Here is a 19,890-nt window from a genome sequence, read left to right as displayed (position 1 = left end):
CAATCCCGAGAACTGGGGTTAAAACATGAAGCGTGGTTTCTCAGAATTGGTTGAAATTTAAAAATTTCTGATGTTTGCGTGCTACAAAATGTATCGGTGGAAATTGCGTTACTATAGAGTTCGTCAAAATGAGGTGTACACAAATCTCTATTCAAAAAATAATTGAATGAGAATCCAGTAATATATGTATCCCTAAACAAGAATTGTAAATATCTGTAAATATATGACATAGATAGATCTATTCTGTAAATTATAGACTGTTGAATATTTCTGTGAAAATCTTTCATTGCTTTTTGTTTGGTCCATTTGATTCATCGGCTTCAATGTGACATCGCATCATTGAATATCATTTGATAATTGTTTCAGGATAATTAATAAAGATATACAACTTCTTGAAGCGTGTTTCAATTGGGAAAAATCATGTATGTCTACGGGAGTATCTTCGATAAATACATATCTCTGCATCTTCAGATACACATATACCATATTGGATTATTGACTAAAAATTGTAATGTATAATAGCTTCTACCTTTTACGGAATAAAGCTATATACAGAGTGGGCATTTCAAAAAGAAATAGACCAGATTTTAGGCAAAATTAATTTATCTCGAAGCAATGCTGGGATAGATGGACTTTCAATTCAAGCGGGATAATTTTTAACATCACATTCGCGTCCATACTGCTTCAAACGTTGATGTTGCTATCTCAGCCATCTGAATTCTAATTGTATTGTTTACATTCAAATCTTAACTTATATGTACCATGCGCATATACATTCCGTACTGTCCACGAATATAGAGGCCGTATCAGTACCACACAGCGTCATTCTAGAATAAGAAGTCTGTTCACTCACACCACTCATGTAACCAAATCCAACGAATATAGATATAAGGTTATTCAGTGTTTTTTTTATTCAACTCAATTCACAAGTAGATCGAGTGAAAAATATCACAAGATCGAACACTAATAATTAGAAAAAAAGGTTGATTGATACCTCATTTGATACTTGTAGACTCTTGATTAAGGAAATATCGACATTCTGTATATTTTTTTGAACTATTTGCTTTCATCTGATTTGCACCTGACAAATTTAGTGCAAGAATTAACGCAGAAGCAAATCGATTATTTCAATTTCTCAATTGATTTTGTTGCAGTGACTGGGAGTGAAAACCCTAAAGAATTTCAGAAGATCCGGAGTCCTCCCAGATTGAATTTCAATCGATACCTCTCACACAGTTTTCACTTTAAAATCTCGTTAAATCCTGCTTCTGGACCACTTACTCACCCTATACTCTATTCGATATCATTATGAGTATAGTAGATGTTGAATATAAGTTTCCCCCGATAAGAATTTTAAGATTTCAGAGATAGAAAACTGTCCTGATTTAGCGAACAACTGACCCCTACACATTACCTTCTCTGACTGTAGCACCTAGACACCTGATTACCTGAAGTATACCGCCTACGGGTTTTGAGTGTCCTCAACACTTTAAACCAGAGGTGGCGCCCGAGGTTTGTATTTTATTAGGAGAAGACGGCAACAGATGGAAACAGAAGGTCGTCACAACTACAGTGACTCTAACGAGGCAGTGGCGACAATTGTGGTCTCGCTTTTCATCGTTTTAGCAAGAATATGGCGGATTTGGTCACGTGACGTGACGTGAGCCAATCCGCATTCCGAATTAGAGAACATAGCATTGAAACTTGTGCTTCTAAGCCGCCATATTCTTGCTAAATTTCCAATTGTCTCCACTGTGTTTGATAGAGTCACTGTAGTCACAACTTTGAAGAAAAAACTTGAATATTTCAAATGTTTCTTTATGGACATGATTTATTATTATTTTATGAATATAAATAAATTTCCAGATATCTCCTAATTTTTCAGGATCCACGGTGTTGTACTTTTTTGTTCCTAGCGTACAATAATTTTTCCGTTTTTTTCAAGCATCTGTTCCTTTCGTTTTTGTTTCCACCATCTGGATTTAAGGTAGTAGATTACTGAAAAGACTATAACCAGTAAAGCTAAGCCAGCAATAATACCGGTGGAAATTGCTTGTACTTTTCTGTATTCTGGAATATTTATGGCCACCTTCTCGCTAATAGCCTGTTGGTCATCGTGGGAGACTGCTATTATTTGAATTCCATACTGACTCCCTTCCGGCAAATCGGTAACTGGAACAATGATCGACAGTCAAAATAAAAATACAAAACTTTTCACTAGCAAAGCACATGAGTATAAGATTACGTTAGAAGCAGGAGTATGGATGTCGAAAATATGTGCAATAAGCTTGTCATGCCACATAAACCCTCAGTTGTAACCCTTTACTCAGTTTGAGCATCGTAAAGTTGTTTCAGAGTTTTACTTGATTGGTTTTTGTGTATTTTGACTTTACCGAGCCAATTAGTTCTAACTCATTTTTTGGATGGAAAAGAATAATGTTTTTTCTTCAAAAGGAACCTGCATTTAATGCATAAATTTCTTTAAAAAAAATAGTCCTGCTTGGAATACTTACTGATAAAATTCAATTTAAATAATGCAACATCTTTCGAAATTACATCTTGATCTTTATTTCTAAATACTGGGAAAATATAATAATTGTTATTCTGAGATCTAAGCAGCAATGAGTCATTTCTGTGCTTAGATTAGTGACCGCTATGTTTCTTAATTTCCACCAGCACTTGATTACTCCTTGTAGTTTCTGAAGAACTGAAAAATTTACTAATAAGGCCAAGGTGACCTTCTGGAATATTCAAAGAGTACGTGTCATTTAATGGGGCTTCAAACTAAACATTATGCACCGGTGGTGAGGCTCATCCATTTCTATGATCTCTGGTGTGACAGACTTCCACAGAGAGGGCCTGTAACTGCACCATCATGAGCAGATACCAGAGGACTGGGGAAATCTTTTCTGAGGGTTACAGAAGCTTTGAGATCTATCATCACCGTGAAGGTTGTGTGCTAAGTGGTCCTATCGTACACCTCGTTTCTAAAGAGGTGGCTATGAAGATATCACTAATTGTCTGAGGTTAGGGATAATAGAGTAACAGCGGATAATAAAGCCAGCAGGCAGAGATCATAATTGAGAATGCAAATGCATCCTTTCTACGTGAAGGAACTCAGCAGGCTCTAGCTTCGGCTTCGACGATATATATGGATGGTCTTTTCCAGTTCCTAGAGGACCCACCTAGCACACCGGGAGCTCTGCTATTTCAACGCGTACTGATGCCGGAATTTTTGGGCCTCATGCCAACAGGTTCATCCTTCTAAAAACGGACTGTTCAATATTTAAGGCAGAACTGTATGATGCAAAAGTATAATCTGGAATGCACATCTACCAATGTTGTGACAATCAGTAAACACTGAAATCCCATCTTGATGTCAAGGTTAACTCTTTAATAGTGGGATAACTCAGAATAGCTCTTTATTTTCAAGTCCAAGTCCTAAAAGTTATTATATCCACAACGCGAGGGGGGTTTCTGGTAATGTGGGGGCAGATGCATTGGCTAAGCGATGCCTTGTTTATCTGTTATTGGTCCAGAACTGCGGCTTCCTATCTATCGTATATCTGTCGTGAGCTTTTTTGAAAGATTGCTTGGTTGGAAATCCTCCTCTGATCCTCTGAATGAAGTACAAGGAATAAATAACAGGCAATCAATGCTTCTCGTTAGGAGACTGCCCATTAGGCCTCAAGTCGAAAAGTTCTGGTTCAATAAAGTCTGTGCTGAAATGGACTCATCTAAAAGATTCTTGTGTCGTTTGTGCAGGAGCACAGACAGGAGTCATATTGTCTAATTGCATTAATCAAGAAGCATATCATGCACATGATTTAAATATCAGTGTCTCAATCGAAATTTTTGCCATCGTTTGGGAGCACGTCCCAAAGTAGATGTTGAGCATGTTTTTGGCCTCATTTGACTTCCACTTCCATAATTCATTCCTCACCGATATGGGCGTTATCTGTTTCTCAATGATTATTGACATTGACAATTCCAGGTTACTATTAGGATGCATATAGATTATTCTGACGTGACGTGGGCCCACGGTCATAATGCGCATGATTCAAAAATCAAACATTTAGTTTTGGACTTGAGATGGAAAAGCACCCAGCTGAACGCGGTGTTTTTCTTCGAGATACAAACAAAAATTTTCGTGTTACAAATAGTTATAACGAGTTACAAACGAATGCAAAAAAATAACCTTCGTTTTCGAAAAAGTGGTTGCTAACCCTCGCATTTTCGGAGTGCTATTATCCCCTCATAGCTAAGGTTTCAAACGAAAATTTTTACAAATTGCTTACAAAGTGCTATTGGTGTCATTTTTCCATTATAGATTAGGTTACATACAGAAATTTTTTTGTTCCAAATACTTACTAACGATGGACTTTCCAAATGAATTTTATTTTTCGCGAAAAATCGGACAGTGGCTGCCCGTGAAATTAGCACCCAGCGGAATGCGTTGTTTTTCTGCCACTATATTTGAGATACAAACGAATAGGTTGAAAATTCACCATATGAATCGACCAAGAAAACACTAACTCCAGTTATCATTTGTATGGATACCGGTGGATGCATTTGAAATGATTTTCATTTCAACATTTTGACTCGCATCACAGAATTCCGACTCGCAAGTCGGATTTTTTTTGTGTGCAGCACATTCGTAAAATTCTTATAATTCCGCATTTGTTGTTTTGGAGCGTTTCTTATCAATTTAATCTCTGTAATGAAGTATAGAATCAAAATTATCATATAATCATACTTACTGATATGGGAATTATTTCTGGTCTCATAAGATAACAAGGGATATTCCTCGACACCCTGTGTACATCTCACAACGTAGAATTTCAAATGCTCCAATCCATATTCTGGTGGCAACCAAGAAACCTGAAAACCTTTATAAGCAGGTGTTACAGTTACATTTCTTGGAAATCCAACTGGAGGTAGAAATGAATTATCAGGAGAACTCGGGATTTCTTCTCCATCAGATTTTTTCGTCCACAAACGTATCGCCTTGCTGAATAAACCTTCACGAAATTCATCCCTGCAGAGGACCATAAACTCGTATTCCCGGCCTGCAGATCAGAAAATGCCTCATCATGAGGACCATGTGTCAACGAATAACAATGTGTGAGTGTTTTATATTACCTGGATCCAAATTTTCGATAGTAGCATCGAGATATGAAGATGGTGGTACATCGTAGGTCTTCCATTCCTTATTTTCCACCGGTTTGTACCAAATGCTATAATTTACATTCACCCTTTGACGCCCAGCCGACCATCTCAGGTATACGCTATGAGCTGTACTTATACCGGTCAAGTTATGAGGTGCACTTGATGGAATTGTTTCAACAAGTAGTTCTGTTTCTGCAGTGATCGTCGAAGCTTTGTTGGTAACCGAACAGACGTATAGTCCTCTGTCCTCTTCTTGGAGATTATAGATGGATAAGTTTCCATTTTTTATTTCCGATCTCCCCATAGGTAGGGATGTTCCATCTTTCTGTAAATGACTTTATGTATTGAAGGTGCCAAAGAAATATCTCTATTTCCTAAAACAATGGCGAGAAGTTTTTTGTATAGAATATGACGAAATGTTTTATGATTTGCTTGTCAAGGATAGCTAAGATAGTATTTTCTGTAGTGGATAAATATGACTGGACTGGCCATAGGTGGATAGTATAGAAACTTAACTACCTACATATTTCTATTTGAATGAGTTTTAGGTTTCAGAGTTCTCTTGAATCAAAATACCTGTACTTAGAGGATGAAAGTATTCCCGTCAAAACACTTCTGTCCCGTCTTCTATTCATATAAAAGAAAGAACTAGTTTGCAATGAAAGGATCAACGATTATTTAATGAATTTTTTAAATAATTCTAATATTCAGAAATAGGTATTCGAAGAATGAAATTGTTCATGAGACTATAGAAAAAATCACATGGTGTGTGATCTTTGAAGAAATTCATGTGTGTGTTGAGGAAAATGAGGTGATCCTCAGAAACATTCCTTAGAGTTACTAAAATTTTCGCCGCGTGGGTGCTCTGGCTGTATATTGTTGAACACGGCTTTTGGAACATTCATCGAAATTCAATTCAGATATTGTATAAAAAATGATCATTTCTTCCTCATCGCGTTCTAATAAGTTCCATTAAAAAAAATTGTCTCACAATCCGACTCTAACTCCACTCCAATTTTTTGAGAATAAAGTGGTTTCCCGATAAAAGAAAACTCTGGTTTTTGGCTGCTCCACCTCCTCATATTCTAAGAGTTTTCATATCCAGAAAGATGACTCCTGTCTTCATCAGAAAAAGAAATCAGTTTATCAATGAATTGATTGAGAAACCACAGGCTTGTGGCAATCCTACGAGGGTAATCAACATCTTCAATTGCCTGATGACATGTCAATCTATATGGAAATATATTGATATCTTCCTTCAAAATCGTGTGCCAACGATGACTCCAGCCACCTGAATAATTTCATTTAACACATTCCCGGCACACCAGTAGGCAAGAGTTTTGTAATGGTTCATAATTAAATATTAGTTAGTTTTGGTGGTGTGCAAGAGTCAGCAACCATTCTCAAGGTCAGGTAGTGGAACAACTGGCGGCGACGCTCTTTGATTTATGTATATATCCGTACTTTGGGTGACTGCTGACTGCCTCTGTTCTATTGATATGTGGTCTGACTATTTTATTCTCAAATAATGCAAGATGTTTGAGCAATAAATGCATTTTTCGCCGACCTCTGAATAATAGCACTTTTCAACGTACACGAAATTAGCTGTTAATGAATCCTTTTAATGGTTAATTTCCTATTAAAGCATTATTGTAATCGAACATATAGAAGTATTCAGCAGCTTCCCAAATAATTATTTTATTTGCATATCGCATTGATGGTTAGAGAGTAATCAATATAGATATCTACGTACTACAACTCCAGCTTCCACCAGCTCCACACATTCTTTAACAGATATTATAGGAAACGATATCAATGTGATTTACTCAAAATGTCACAACTCGAATATGCCCTCTATGGACTTCTCGAATTGTTCGATCGACCGCATAAATATCAACATTTCGATATGAACATTGAAAATTTAGAAGGCGTCAAATTTGACTAGGTATCGATAGAAAATTTTTGCAATCAAGGATTCACATTCAATTCAAAATATGGTCGACGGAAAAATCTTGTTATCAACTCGTTTATTAATTGAGCGATTAATGATCTCGAACATTAACGTGCTCACTAAAATGATGTCTGACCACTTTCTCAAGTTTTCTGTTCTATAAACTAGTTGAGTGACTATTTTCAATCAATACAAAATACTTTTAAACTATGTTGTTATTTTATATACCTACATCAAAGCGCGTCGCCGTTAGATGTTCCACTACCTGACCGAGAGTGGGTGCTGACTAATGTACACCCTCAATACTAAATCATATTTAATTATGAACCATTACAAAACTCTTGCCGATTTTCGTTGCCAGCTCTCGAACTACTAGGTAAAGTATTCGAATTATTTCATACATTGCCAGACCCAGGCATTTTATACATTGCCTAGACATTGTATAGAATTACGATGAAAGTTTAATGTCTGAATATATAACACATATAATGAAAGTTTTAACAGCATGCAGACAGTAATTGAATTCTGAAAAAAGTACCTCCCAAAGCAGGACTCGAACCTACGACCCCCTAATTAAGGGTCAGGTGCTCTACCAACTTAGCTGACGAGAGGATCTATCTGCAATATCTGGGAACCACTATCTTCAGAATTCACGTGTTAGTATTATCACTTCCGAACTGTGGCGTTGGATATCGATTGGAATTATTAGAGAGGTAGGTAGGTAGGAGGTACTTTTTTCAGAATTCAATTCCTGTCTGCATGCCGTTAGAACAAACTTTTATCATATTGTATGGAATGCCTGAATTATACACATTGCCGGTAACATAGAAATACCTACTAAAATATTGTAAAAAGCTTCAATAACTAAAATACTCACTCACCTTGTACCAAATAACTGTTGGTTTATGTCCATTCTGTCCATCTTTAGCGGTGCAAGGTATATTTATTGGTTCTCCCAATTTCTTTATATACATATTATTCGGGCGTGATAAAAATACTGGTGGTTTTTGGACTATAACCTGCATTGGTGGCGATGGACCTTGGGTACCAAGTTTGTTGAATGGCGTACAAGTATATTGACCATTGTGGCTGTCATCTACTTTGCTAATCAATAAACTACCATTTTTCTTGTAGAAAACCCCTGGTATGTTGTAAGGATCGTAAAGAAACCCATCTTTTTCCCAATTCAGGTTATTGAGAGGCGGATTAGCCTTCACATGGCAGTCGATTATTGCTTGTCGGCCGTATGGCAGGTGTATTTCTGGGGGTGCAAAAATTACTTTCGCCTTGTCTGAAAATGAAACAAATATAATAACACTCAAATTGGTAGCAATTTTTCGTTCAAACTTGTTGTAAATGGCAAGACAAATTGGTGGAAATTACTGGAAATTCATTATCGGTCAGAAAGAAGCCTGACAAATTCACAGATGGTTAATTTCTTTGTTCATGCATCTCATCTTCTTTTTGCTTTGGCATTCGAGAGAATTTGACATAGGCAATATTGTTGGTTGGCAGTGTTTGACCGAGGGTTGTTTTTATTTCACGGTAATTCCAAATTGGCTCGATAGAAATCACCCCGATACAGTGAGTCGCTACTAAATATGGACTAGGAAGGACAACAAACTCCATAACATGGACATATTTTTTTTTCATAAAAAGGTTAACTTAAAAGATATCTGCGAAAAATTTGTGGTGAAACGAATATTTTTTTTTATTCTGCAAGATTGGTTCAATTTTGGGGTACCTATAAAGGAAACGTGTAGTCCAAAATATATGGGTCTCATTTGGCGCAGAATTCAATTCTGAGGCTCTTATAAAATTCTAATGAATTTTCATTTCCACAGGAGATATCTTCGAAAAACCACGAAAGCATCCCTTAAGGGTGTCTCCTCTTACTATACACAACTCCGCGGAGAGAAACAACTCAAGATATTCATAGTGGGACACATCTCAAGATTCTCAAGCAATTTCAGTCATGAATGCTTTGGTTGCGATTTTCAATAATTGTATGCTTATTCTACTGGAATACAGAACATACAGACATAGCCAGAACCCTGGCTATGTCAATACTGGGTCCTCGGCATAGCTTGGCTGTGTGTTGCTATATAGATTTCGATGAACTGAGCATGGGCGAAGCCAGGATTTTTTTCTGAGGGTGCCTGAGAAGCTCAATTTTTTGATTGCTTCAAAAATTAAGTGGATTTCAGTACCTGAGATTAGGGATACCGAGAGCTAGTGTCAACACCTGTGCCTATAATGGTGGATTAAATCGAGTTCCTATGAAAGACCTAAAAGAGAAACAATCCTTTAACGTGATCGCCGTCTCTCTTTTAAATTGGTTCCTTTCTTAGGTCTTAGTTCTTAGGAGCTCTATAATAGTCTTATCCACTATATGTCAGTGGCATAAAGATTGTCAATTAATGTTTGTCCAATTGATTCATATTCAAATTCATCACACTAAGACAATCGCCAAAGACTATTTAAAACAGCTTTTCCGAATAAAAAATTTGGCATTGAATAAGAGGGTTTTGCAAGAAGTTTGAATTAAGTTTATTCAACAACCTCTTAGATCCAACCCAATTCCCAGATAAAAGTTTTTCGCTGAGAGATATACACATTACTACTATACTTCATTCAAATTTATTTTAGCAGTCGGTTGGCCATGAAATAATTTTCTCAAATTTTTGTAACTAGAACGAAGTTAGGTTGGCACTCATGAAATGTCGTTAATGTCATAACGCCGTTGCCACAACTAATATCAATTTTTATTACGAAAATTCGAAAATGTCGAAAGTGATTGAAAAAAGGGACAGGGTTTCAGGAAGTGCTATTTAGAATTCAGGTCCGCTCATTCAAATAGTTATACCCTGATATTTTAAAATCCACAATACGTCAGACGGTAGCGAACATATTCAATGTAAGAGAATTTATATAATGTTTCATCTGAATCTGAACGACTTATATTTCAGCTGAATATTTCCACAATCAGAAAGATTGTGAATGAAGAGGATGACAAAGAATTTCCTTCTATTGGGAGACCCAAAAAAGTGGTAGCATTTGAGAATTTTTTATTTGAGTGAAGTAATCCGAAAAGTTCACTCTAGGATTTTCGATAAATATCATCGGAGAATAAGTTCCCTAAAATGGATTTTTCTATTTTTCATTTGACTTGTCCTATACAATGTAAATGTCTTAAGGTACTAATAAATACCTGATTATTATTATTACATCAATGTATTAAGATGAATAGCCACAAATACGCGCAAGTTGCCCTGTTACTTGTTTATTCATGTGAAATTTTTGTTCAACGGTGAAGTTGCATCTTAACTTGAAACTGCCTTTAATTCCTTTTACTTATATATTGATGCAAGATGATTTTTGGTGAAGAATTTAATATTTTGTAATTATCTGTTAATTCCTTCGGGAGATACCCATTCCCAAACACTGCATCATATGCATTTCATCTTCGGGTTAATATTTTTGAAATCTACAAATAAGTCAAAGAAAATAACGAACATTAACTCTCCTCAAGCTAGTGCATATTATGATATTATACTGATCTCTTGTATTTTCCATGCAAATAACTGGATTTGGTATGCCTTCAAACATTTTGTATAAACTTCAATTATGTTCGTCACATATTTTCCGAAGAGATTCGACATTGTGATAAAATACGTAATATCAGAAACTTTTACGTAGAACAGGCAACATAGCGTTGATTTAAAACCCAAAAATGTTTTGACAAGCTTCATAACCCCACATTTTCGTACTATACAGAGTGAAATGTGTCAAATTTCCATGGCCAACCAACTGCTAAAATAAAATTGAATGAAGTATAGTATCAACGATCAACGATTTGACAGTCACTGAATTTCTAAAACGAAATCATTAAAACCTTTTCATTTCTGAATATATTGGAGAAGTAGGAATTGAGAATTGGATGGACGTATGAATATCCTAATATGATGCAAGAATAACATTCTGAATGACCATGACTGAATCATCGATTAAAAACAAACTCACGTATATTCGTCAATCAAAAGTTGATTCCTCGATTAAGCTTTATGATATGCGGGGATAGACATATTAGTTTGAAAAAAATCGTAATTACATACTGGTACCAGTAGGTACTACCGAAAAAATAATGGTACTAGTTCTAGTATTTTTTCGACCACTTAGGATATTTATATGAGGTTCAGTTTAGAAGCGTTTTCTTTTCCTTTTTCCCATTTACTATCCGTTACCTTGCAAAACAGTGAGTGCAAGATCTAGGATGAATATTGAGAAAGGTTAAGTAAGTTTAATTCTCCTGTCATTGAAAATGTAAAAGGTGGTCCTTCAATTTCAATCACTGTATAATTTCTTAATTTAAAAAGAGAAGAATTCCTGGAGAGGGTAAAGGGAGAGGTCTTCTTATTAATGAAAACAAGAATAGGTAGAGTCAGGGAAATTCTCTCACAATAGGTCGGAAATAAAGAGTGAAATTTAAAGATTAAAAACTTTCCCTTACATTGTATATCAAGGAAGGCTCTTGCTGCTTGCCTATCCCCTGTTCCGTGGATAACTTCACATTCATATTCACCATAATCCTCCATACTTGTCGGTCTTATAACTAGCGTTCCATCCGATTCAGTCCATGATCTGTGGCCCATATCGGGAAAATCTTTTATGGGTATTCCATCCTTATACCATATTACTTTCATTTCGCTATCTTTCGGTAAACAAGTCAATCGAGCTTCTTCTCCTTCTATCACAGTTTGATTTATGGGAGGAACTTCGAGCAAGTTTCCTCCTGAAAATACAACAAGAAGAGAGCATCAAGATTTTTCGAGACACGAATAAACAATATAGTTTAGGTACTACTGATATCACTTGCAAGTTGCAAAATTTTAATTTAGGTTTAAGTCAATCTTCAGATCACAGGTGAGTCGAAAAAAAAGGTATGCGGGAGTTTTTCTCAGTTTATTCAACATGAATTATTATGTTTATTCGCACCTTTTCTGCATACAGAGAATGAAAATCGATTTATTCTTTTTTTATATTATTGAAGGGTGTTTCGAAATGAGCATCCATTCTTCTTGAAAATTTTCATGCGTTTCTTGCACTTGCGTGAAGAATAAAATGAAATTCTGAAGATAAGTCAAATCGAAAGACACACTCCGACTAAATTATTGTTATAAGATGATATTACATGTATTATGGTTAGGTTACTTAGTAGCCGATCCGTATAAGTCAAATTCCAGAGCCTTCAGTGCCATATATATAAATATGTCATCAGAGTAACCGCTCTGAAAATCTCGGCTATATGGGGACCATACCCATGATTGGAATAAATTATGAAACCAAGTAAATATCTTCCAAAAGAAAAGGGTGATTCCTTAGGAGATACGCATACAGTTAGAGTAGTTGAAGGACACCAAGATGCCAGTAAATAACATTTTTTTAAGGATCTCTCTTCTTTTATCACTGGAATACGGTGGTTTTAGTGATTTTCCCCATAATAATGTGTTTATATCTATATTCTTCGTCTTTGAGTAAGCCGATAAAAATAATTGAAATAAGATTTTTTCATGTCCAGCCTCAAAATAATTAATTAGTAGGTTTCGACTCGAAACAGCACCCTGTACATCAATATTTTGAAATATCATTCATATTTGGGAAATACCAAATACCGAAAAAAAATGAGGAAATGTATTTAGATTTCCGGCGTACAAGTTTTTTTAATATTTAACTCCTAGATATTTCGATTATGAAGTGGCAGATAATTGAAGAACAAATGAATTGTCTTTCCCAATTCGTACTTTACTACACTCATCAATTCCATCAATCTTTCTTATTTTCTTAATTACTGGATTTCATGAGACAAAAAAAGGACAATGTGATTAATTTACGCATACATAATACATAATGTTATATTTGAAAGTTAGTCAGTAGGTCCTTTCGTTTGCATAAAAAGTGTAGGACTTTTCTACACCCGATTTGATTTACACCAGTGTCGAGGAGGTACTTCTCCAGCTCAAATCATGTTGTAAATCAAATCGAGTGTAGAAAAGTGCTACACTTTTTATGCAAATGAAAGGACCTATTGATTATCAAAAAAATTCAAAAAATACGGACATAACCTATCGTTTTTGAAGAAGGTCGGGATGCACAAATCAGAAGTATACAAATAGTTCATGATTTGAGCTGGAGAAGTACCATTTGGGGGAAAGCAATTTAGTTTTTCAATTTTTATGGCGTTTCATTCTCGAAACATCTAGACTTGTAGCTTGAAAGTGAGAAAGTTGTATCCGGAAACACCAAATGCATTATCAACTTAAGTCTCACCAATTTTTTTCTGCTCTTTTCAAATTTGTTAATAAAATTTCTAAATATTGATAACCAGGGTGTTGTTTCGACTCTAATATTTTTCATCTTTTCTAGAGCAGAACCCTGCCAAATAGTTTTTTCGGTATGAATCGGTAGCACTTTGGACGAAGAACATACAAATGTCACAAATATGTACAGGGTGGTTCATAAGTTATGATTAATTGAAGAAATAGAGAAAACTCCAGTATCTAAATAATATTATCTTGGTTTCTTGGTTACAAAGAAGAGAAAACCCACAACATATAGCTTATTTAGAAGCACCTCAGTTTAAACTGATTGTATGCGCATTTCTCTATGAATCACTCTGCATTTATGAAGGTTTGCACGCAAGCACAGTGACGCTTAACGCTTCTGATATTAATTTTTGCTAATGTACAGGGTGAGCAAATTCGATGGGATTGAATGGAAGCTCTGTAAGAGCTGAAGAAAAATGGATGGCACGTTTCCGACCCCGATTTTCAAAAGATGGAAAATGGACGAAAGTTTATCCCTCTATCTTCTTTTGCTGTCAAGTTATGAGTGAATAAGTGAAAACTCATTTTTCGACTTTGAATCGTTTGATATCTAAAAACAAATGTTATATTCACAGACACTTTGTCATGTAGAATGCAGTGGCGTAGTGCCATCCATTTTCTCTATCTCTTACTGTTACAGAGCTGCCATTCAATCCCATCGAATTTTGCCCACCCTGTACTACCTTGTTATTTCGAGTTCGTGCCTACAGTGCTTGGTGAAAATTATTTGAATTTTTTTTAAGTTTTTTAGGTTCTTCAACTGATGATATTGTCAACGCGTATATTATGTTGAATGGATGGTACCTGCTGAAGATTAGGCCAACTAAGCGAAAAAGATCGAATTCAAATATTAACGAATGTGAGTTTTAATAATCGTGTTGAAACACAAAGGAAGTGTGTAATATTTTCAATATTTTGAGTCCTGAAAAAATCCCATATTACCTAAATTTTTAATAAACAATAAATCTCCAACTAGGACACTATGTATCCTGCATGAAAACAAATAATCTTCCTAACAGGTTCTTTAATAGGTTGACCGGTTTCATAGAAGCTAAAAGCTCCACATCTTCAGGCCTATTATACAAAAACCCATCAATAAAATAAAGGGGACAAAACAATATAATACAACAATAAACAATATAATTAGGTACCAATGTATAAACTATTCTAATTCAAGTGTTAAATGGATACAACTTTTCAACCGGTCACCTTATTAAAGGTACTATTAGGAAGATTATTTGTTTTAATTCAAGTAGAGAATATTACAACATTTTAATAAAACTGGAACAGAAAGAGAACTGCAGCGAACCATTAGAAAAAGCTTTAAAATCGAATTAGACTCAGAGAATTCACCTCAAAGTTTGGCAACCTATTTGGCACTGAATTTTTATATTTCTTTCTGTAGGTAGCTGTGCTCAATTCTGGTTATTTTAAACTAGTTTCATTTAATTTAGTATGTGCGAATTCACAAAAAAAGGTCTATTAAAATCTGCGGAAATACCAAGTAAAAAAATTGGTAATGTTGAACAGAAATGGCAAATTTTCAAAGCAGTTAGAAGAATTTCAAAGCTTTTTGAAAAATTTCGAAGCATTTGAAAAGTTTACGATACTAATTACCCCTTTCCTTATCAGGACCGAATGGCCTGCCGAATATTTCAACAAGGGACAATATTGAAGAAGCATCAACCATTTAAAAATTCGTCGATTCACTTGGACGAGAAATGAGAAAATATCAAGTTCAAAAGCTGTTTCCTGCTTTCGAAAACGTATGACCTACTAATGATTTCGAATATACTAACAAAGTTAGAAATATATTTGTATAAGAATGATTTGCCTTCAATTACGTAGAATTCCTAAGAATTATATTAAAATAAAGTAAAGAAGTTTCATACCATTCACTGAAAGGTGAAACCAAGTGCCATTCTTATTCCTCTTACTAGGCGTACGGTTGGGAAAGGTCACTTTACACTGGAACCATCCATCATCTGATTCCCTAATAGATGTTAGATTTACAGTAACTATGTCATATCTACGATGTGGAAGTTCTACTAGATTAAGACGTCCCACATATGGTTCATTGGAGGTTATAACGCCTTTGTGATATGTAAATATTGTTCGTTGCTGTAAAGAAGAGGTTAAATGAGGACAAACATAATCTTCGAAGAATTATACATCAATTTCTTATAATTTACCTGCTTTAAATTGGAGTCATAATAAATGCTGACTTGAAGCACGCGCTACTGAAAGACCTTCATGCAATAAACTCAGATGTCTGAGCAATAAATTATGAATTTCTATAGAGTAAGATACCGGAGCGATCAGACATAACTTATTTCCACACAGATGAAACTTTAGGACTCAGTATTGTCTCATGTGCTTTGAATATCTGCGAACTTGTGGAGCTTGCCTAGTGACACCTGGGCAGATACCAGGTGGCAAAGGTAACTAAAAATAAGTGTTACTTAACTTATTTTCACGTAGTTGATTTGTTTTTGATGTTATAAAGAATATTATTCTGAAGTGATATTATAAGTGACAGACACTTTCTATGGGCCAAAACTCTTGCTAGACGCTTTGAAGCTGCACAAAAAATAAATGAACTTTCCTTATTTTCAAATGTCTGATATTGAAATATATCATTGAAGTAACTAAGACAAATAGTAGTGATCAAACATCCCCTAAACATGAAGATTATTTAGCCGAGAGTGTGAGCGCGAGAGCACTATCACTATGCATGCGTTTCAGAGTGAGTGCGACTATGGTAACTCGGTTCCATTTCACAATCTGTTTGGAGTCCCTTTATTGTATACTTTACAATTTACATTGCTCGCACATGGCACATACACACATCAACTCTTGCACATACACTGCACATAATTTTAAACAATAAACTAACTGACTGCATTCATAGTACCTTGTTAATTCAGATACAATGGGGTAGTATTTTCTTCCGAATTCAAATAATAAACGGACAGGCATGTCTTTTATTAAAAGAATAATTTTTTTATACCTGATGCCAGGTTTTGAAGCAATCGATTGCAGTACAGTACAGTCTCGATTATCCGAAATAATGTGGACCAAAGTGATTTCGGATAATCGAAGTTTTGGTAAATCCAAAATAGGAGTGTAGGATGCCTGTATCATCAAGATCGAGAGAAAATAAATAAAGTTCATTTATATTTTGAGCAGATTCAAAGCGTCTGGCCAGAGTTTTTGCCTTTGGCACCTGATATCTGTCCAGGTGTCACTAGGCAAGCTCCACAAGTTCGCAGGTATTCAAAGCACATGAGCCTCTACTGAGATTCTAAAGTTTCGTCTGTGTGAAAATAAGTTATGTCTGGGATCTTGGACTACTACCTGAATCATTCTCATTAGAAAGTCTCACACCATGGGCAAACTAAAATATACAGCAGTGTTCCCCGACTGACGCAAATTTTTCGATTGAAATAGTATTTACCATCTTAAACAAATTTTGATTGAAATTTATTCTGATAGGATTCTGCATCTTCTGAAAAAAATTGCTGAGATTCAGAAATAGCGAATGGTAATTCTTAATAGCATATTTTATTTCTGGTAGTGGCCTCAGTTATCCCATGATCCATTTTGATTTAAGATGATGTCACCTAATATTATTCCGATTTCTGGTAATAAAGGTCAGTAATGAAAAACTGTGTGATCATATTCGATTTATCTGTCACCAGAGACAGCTTTGGAGGTAATGAGATCTTGACCCTTTCATATTTGAAGGAATTAAATATAATATTGGTTTTCAGACGAATCGACCAGATTTCAATTATTAAAAGAACCTTTTTATTATTTTAAGTGCATAAAACATTTTATTTCATTTTGATGTTTGATTATTATCAACCTCTAGCAAGAAGGTTAAATTGACGTTTATCAACAAGTGCGGAAAAGTGTACTGTCGATGCAAGACAATTTCCGCAAGAGTTAGGAACAATATGTTTTCTATAAGCGCTTGAAATATATAAATATATCCATTTTACGAAACAGATCAAATTTCATTTCACTGATTCATATACCGGGTGTAGAAAAACAACGTTTGAATATTTTGGGAGCTACTTCTAGACCTCAAAATGAGCCGTTTTGGAAATATGAGCGTTTTTAGGTTCTCAAAATATTAACTACCAGCTGTAAGTTCAGTAAACAAGCCATTAGAAAAATCAAATATCGGTTTTGGTTGCGCCAGTAGTGAATTTGAAATCCGAAAATCGCTGTGTTTGTATGAAATTTTCAACTTATTTTGAGGTCTTAAATCAGTTCTCTTTGCTTTTTAATACCCAGTATTGATTATTAATTATTATTACCTTTCACATAATTTCATAAATTTGATAATTCTCTGGAAAATGATTCATTTGAATCCTAATCAAAATGCAATGAAATTTTGTATACAGCACGTGAGTTATAAATGTTCATTAATTCGAAGGAATAAGCATTCATTTAATTTACTTCTATTTTTGCTGTATTCTTTTCCGTATACCACCATTGATCCAGTAATTTGGTCGAAATAATTAATTTCCTGTTTTTTTCTTCTTAGGGATGACAGCGTTATCATATTCCATGAGTTAAAGGAAATAAAAGTGGCGCAATAAGGCTGGACAATAAAATAGAAGTCTATATGTATTGTTCATATTTTCGGCATCACCTTCTTCAATTTATCACCATAGTTATATGAGTCCTACATTGACAACCGGAGTTCAAGAAGTGAATTCTGTTGATAATAACGACTCAGCTTTGGAAACATGCTGTAATTCAAGTCGTATCAGGCCATCTTCAAAGTACGCAAATTGCAGATATTTGGACAAAATGATAAGGTTTAATTAAGTCAGTTTTTAATGAATGAAAGTTGTCAGTAAGTTAAATGCAGAATCAGTTTCTACACAATAGAACCGACCCCACTCTGCGATTATGGAAAACATGCTTTTTTGTAGGATAGTAATTGATGAATTACACAAAAATAAATGATGATGTTACTGCTACTTTCTTTCATCTTCCATTAATTAGTACCCTACGGAATAGGCATGTTACTTCAAAAACGTCTACTGACAGTAGGTATATGATTGTCCCGAAAGTAAGTTCGAATTCAACTAGTGAACTAACAGGGGGTTGATGAAACTTATGCCATTTTTATGATTTGGTAGTTGATGGTAATGACCCAATCTTATTCAGCAACAAAAGTTGAGATTTCTGGCTCAAACAAAAAGCTAGAGTAAATTTAAACAAACCAACAACCCTACACCCCTCGTACGAAATAATGAAAACTAAAACTATGAATTTTCTGCGTTACTTTTTAACTTTCTCTGTAAAATTCTAGAGCAGCGCATCCTGATTATGGTCGGTTTTGATTCGGAATCTTTGTGACGGTATATATTCCAACGAATTTGGAAAAAATCAACATTTGTAAGACAGGCTCCACAAACATTCATCGTCAAGTAATGAAGTGACGACTAAGGTCATTTTTCCATTTACGAACTTGCATAGAATACATTGTAAATTCAAATTAATAATTAAATTAATCAAATTATTTAATCAACCACTTATTTCACAAGGACAGTCTGAATTTTTCCTACATGGAAAATAATGAGAAAAGAAAAACGAATATTTAAAAAAAAACATTAAGTTTTCACATTTTTCATATAAATCTGTGAAAACATTCCTTGATTCATAATGCTTGTACTACATCTTTGTATAATGTAAATATACTATTATTACCGCTTACATCTTTGTTCCAATATAATTTGAAAGGTATAGGCATACTATCAGGAAAATCTATATCGCAGCTCAAGAGTACCCAACCCCCAACTGTAGCGGTGAGGAAAATGGGTTCTTTTTCATCATCTCCATACTCGAAACTGAAAGCTCCTAGGCAAAAACAGACCAGAAGTAAACCATCCCAAGTCTTTTTCATATCTCAGCGCAACTACGATTTCACAAACACAGAAATTGGTACCAGCCAACAAAACTCGAGTATTCACGCGTACGTAGTAACTTCTGCGTGGAAATAACAGCACAATCTAAATCAGATGTAATAGCTAGCTTGAGCGGTCAAATTAGATTAATAGATGTAGGAGGATCTAAATATTCTGCTGCGTTAGATGAGGAGATGTACTTGTGCGTTAAGAGGTTTACCCATTAATAACAAAAATTTATTGATGAGTCACCTTAATGCATCTAATTAAAAGAGTCTTCATTGGTGATAGTCAAATCAACGGAAATTCGAGAAGCAGAACTGGGACCAGGTGATTACCGCAAAATAAGTTAGAAAAACAAGGCATTTATGGTGTGTTGCATACATATTTGAAGCCGATCGAAGTCGTGCAAAGCAGATTCCTCCAACTCATTTACCTACTCGAGGGATAGTACACCTCG

General features: G+C 35.0%; 1 protein-coding gene across 3 annotated transcripts; it reads right to left on the bottom strand.

Annotated features, from left to right (window-relative positions):
- Positions 1-1,802: 1,802 nt before the first annotated feature.
- LOC123309777 (protein borderless) lies at positions 1,803-19,551 on the bottom strand. 3 transcript variants are annotated; one of them, XM_044893039.1, is made up of 8 exons: positions 19,241-19,551; positions 15,396-15,624; positions 11,631-11,912; positions 8,002-8,411; positions 5,143-5,494; positions 4,761-5,069; positions 2,060-2,172; positions 1,803-1,998 (listed from the first exon to the last, which is right to left on the bottom strand). In XM_044893039.1, the coding sequence occupies exons 1-8, from the start codon at positions 19,427-19,429 to the stop codon at positions 1,996-1,998; spliced, it is 1,887 nt and encodes a 628-aa protein (XP_044748974.1). In that variant the 5' UTR covers positions 19,430-19,551; the 3' UTR covers positions 1,803-1,995. The 3 variants fall into 3 exon arrangements, with proteins under 3 accessions (XP_044748974.1, XP_044748973.1, XP_044748975.1); XM_044893038.1 differs by having other exon boundaries at positions 1,803-2,172; XM_044893040.1 differs by lacking the exons at positions 15,396-15,624; positions 19,241-19,551 and adding an exon at positions 12,116-12,151 and having other exon boundaries at positions 1,803-2,172.
- Positions 19,552-19,890: the final 339 nt, after the last annotated feature.

The sequence above is a fragment of the Coccinella septempunctata genome, chromosome 3 (assembly GCF_907165205.1).
Source record: "Coccinella septempunctata chromosome 3, icCocSept1.1, whole genome shotgun sequence".
NCBI lineage: Eukaryota > Metazoa > Arthropoda > Insecta > Coleoptera > Coccinellidae > Coccinella > Coccinella septempunctata.
Note: the sequence above shows the minus strand (reverse complement) of the source record. Positions and strands in the feature narration are given on the sequence as shown.

Coding starts and splice junctions, on each gene's coding strand:
- LOC123309777 (XM_044893038.1), bottom strand. CDS start 19,429: ATGAAAAAGACTTGGGATGGTTTACTTCTGGTCTGTTTTTGCCTAGGA. Junction 15,625..19,240: donor AATTATATTGGAACAAAGAT/GTAAGCGGTAAT, acceptor TCTTCTTTACAG/CAACGAACAATATTTACATA. Junction 8,412..11,630: donor AGCCTTCCTTGATATACAAT/GTAAGGGAAAGT, acceptor TTTCATTTTCAG/ACAAGGCGAAAGTAATTTTT.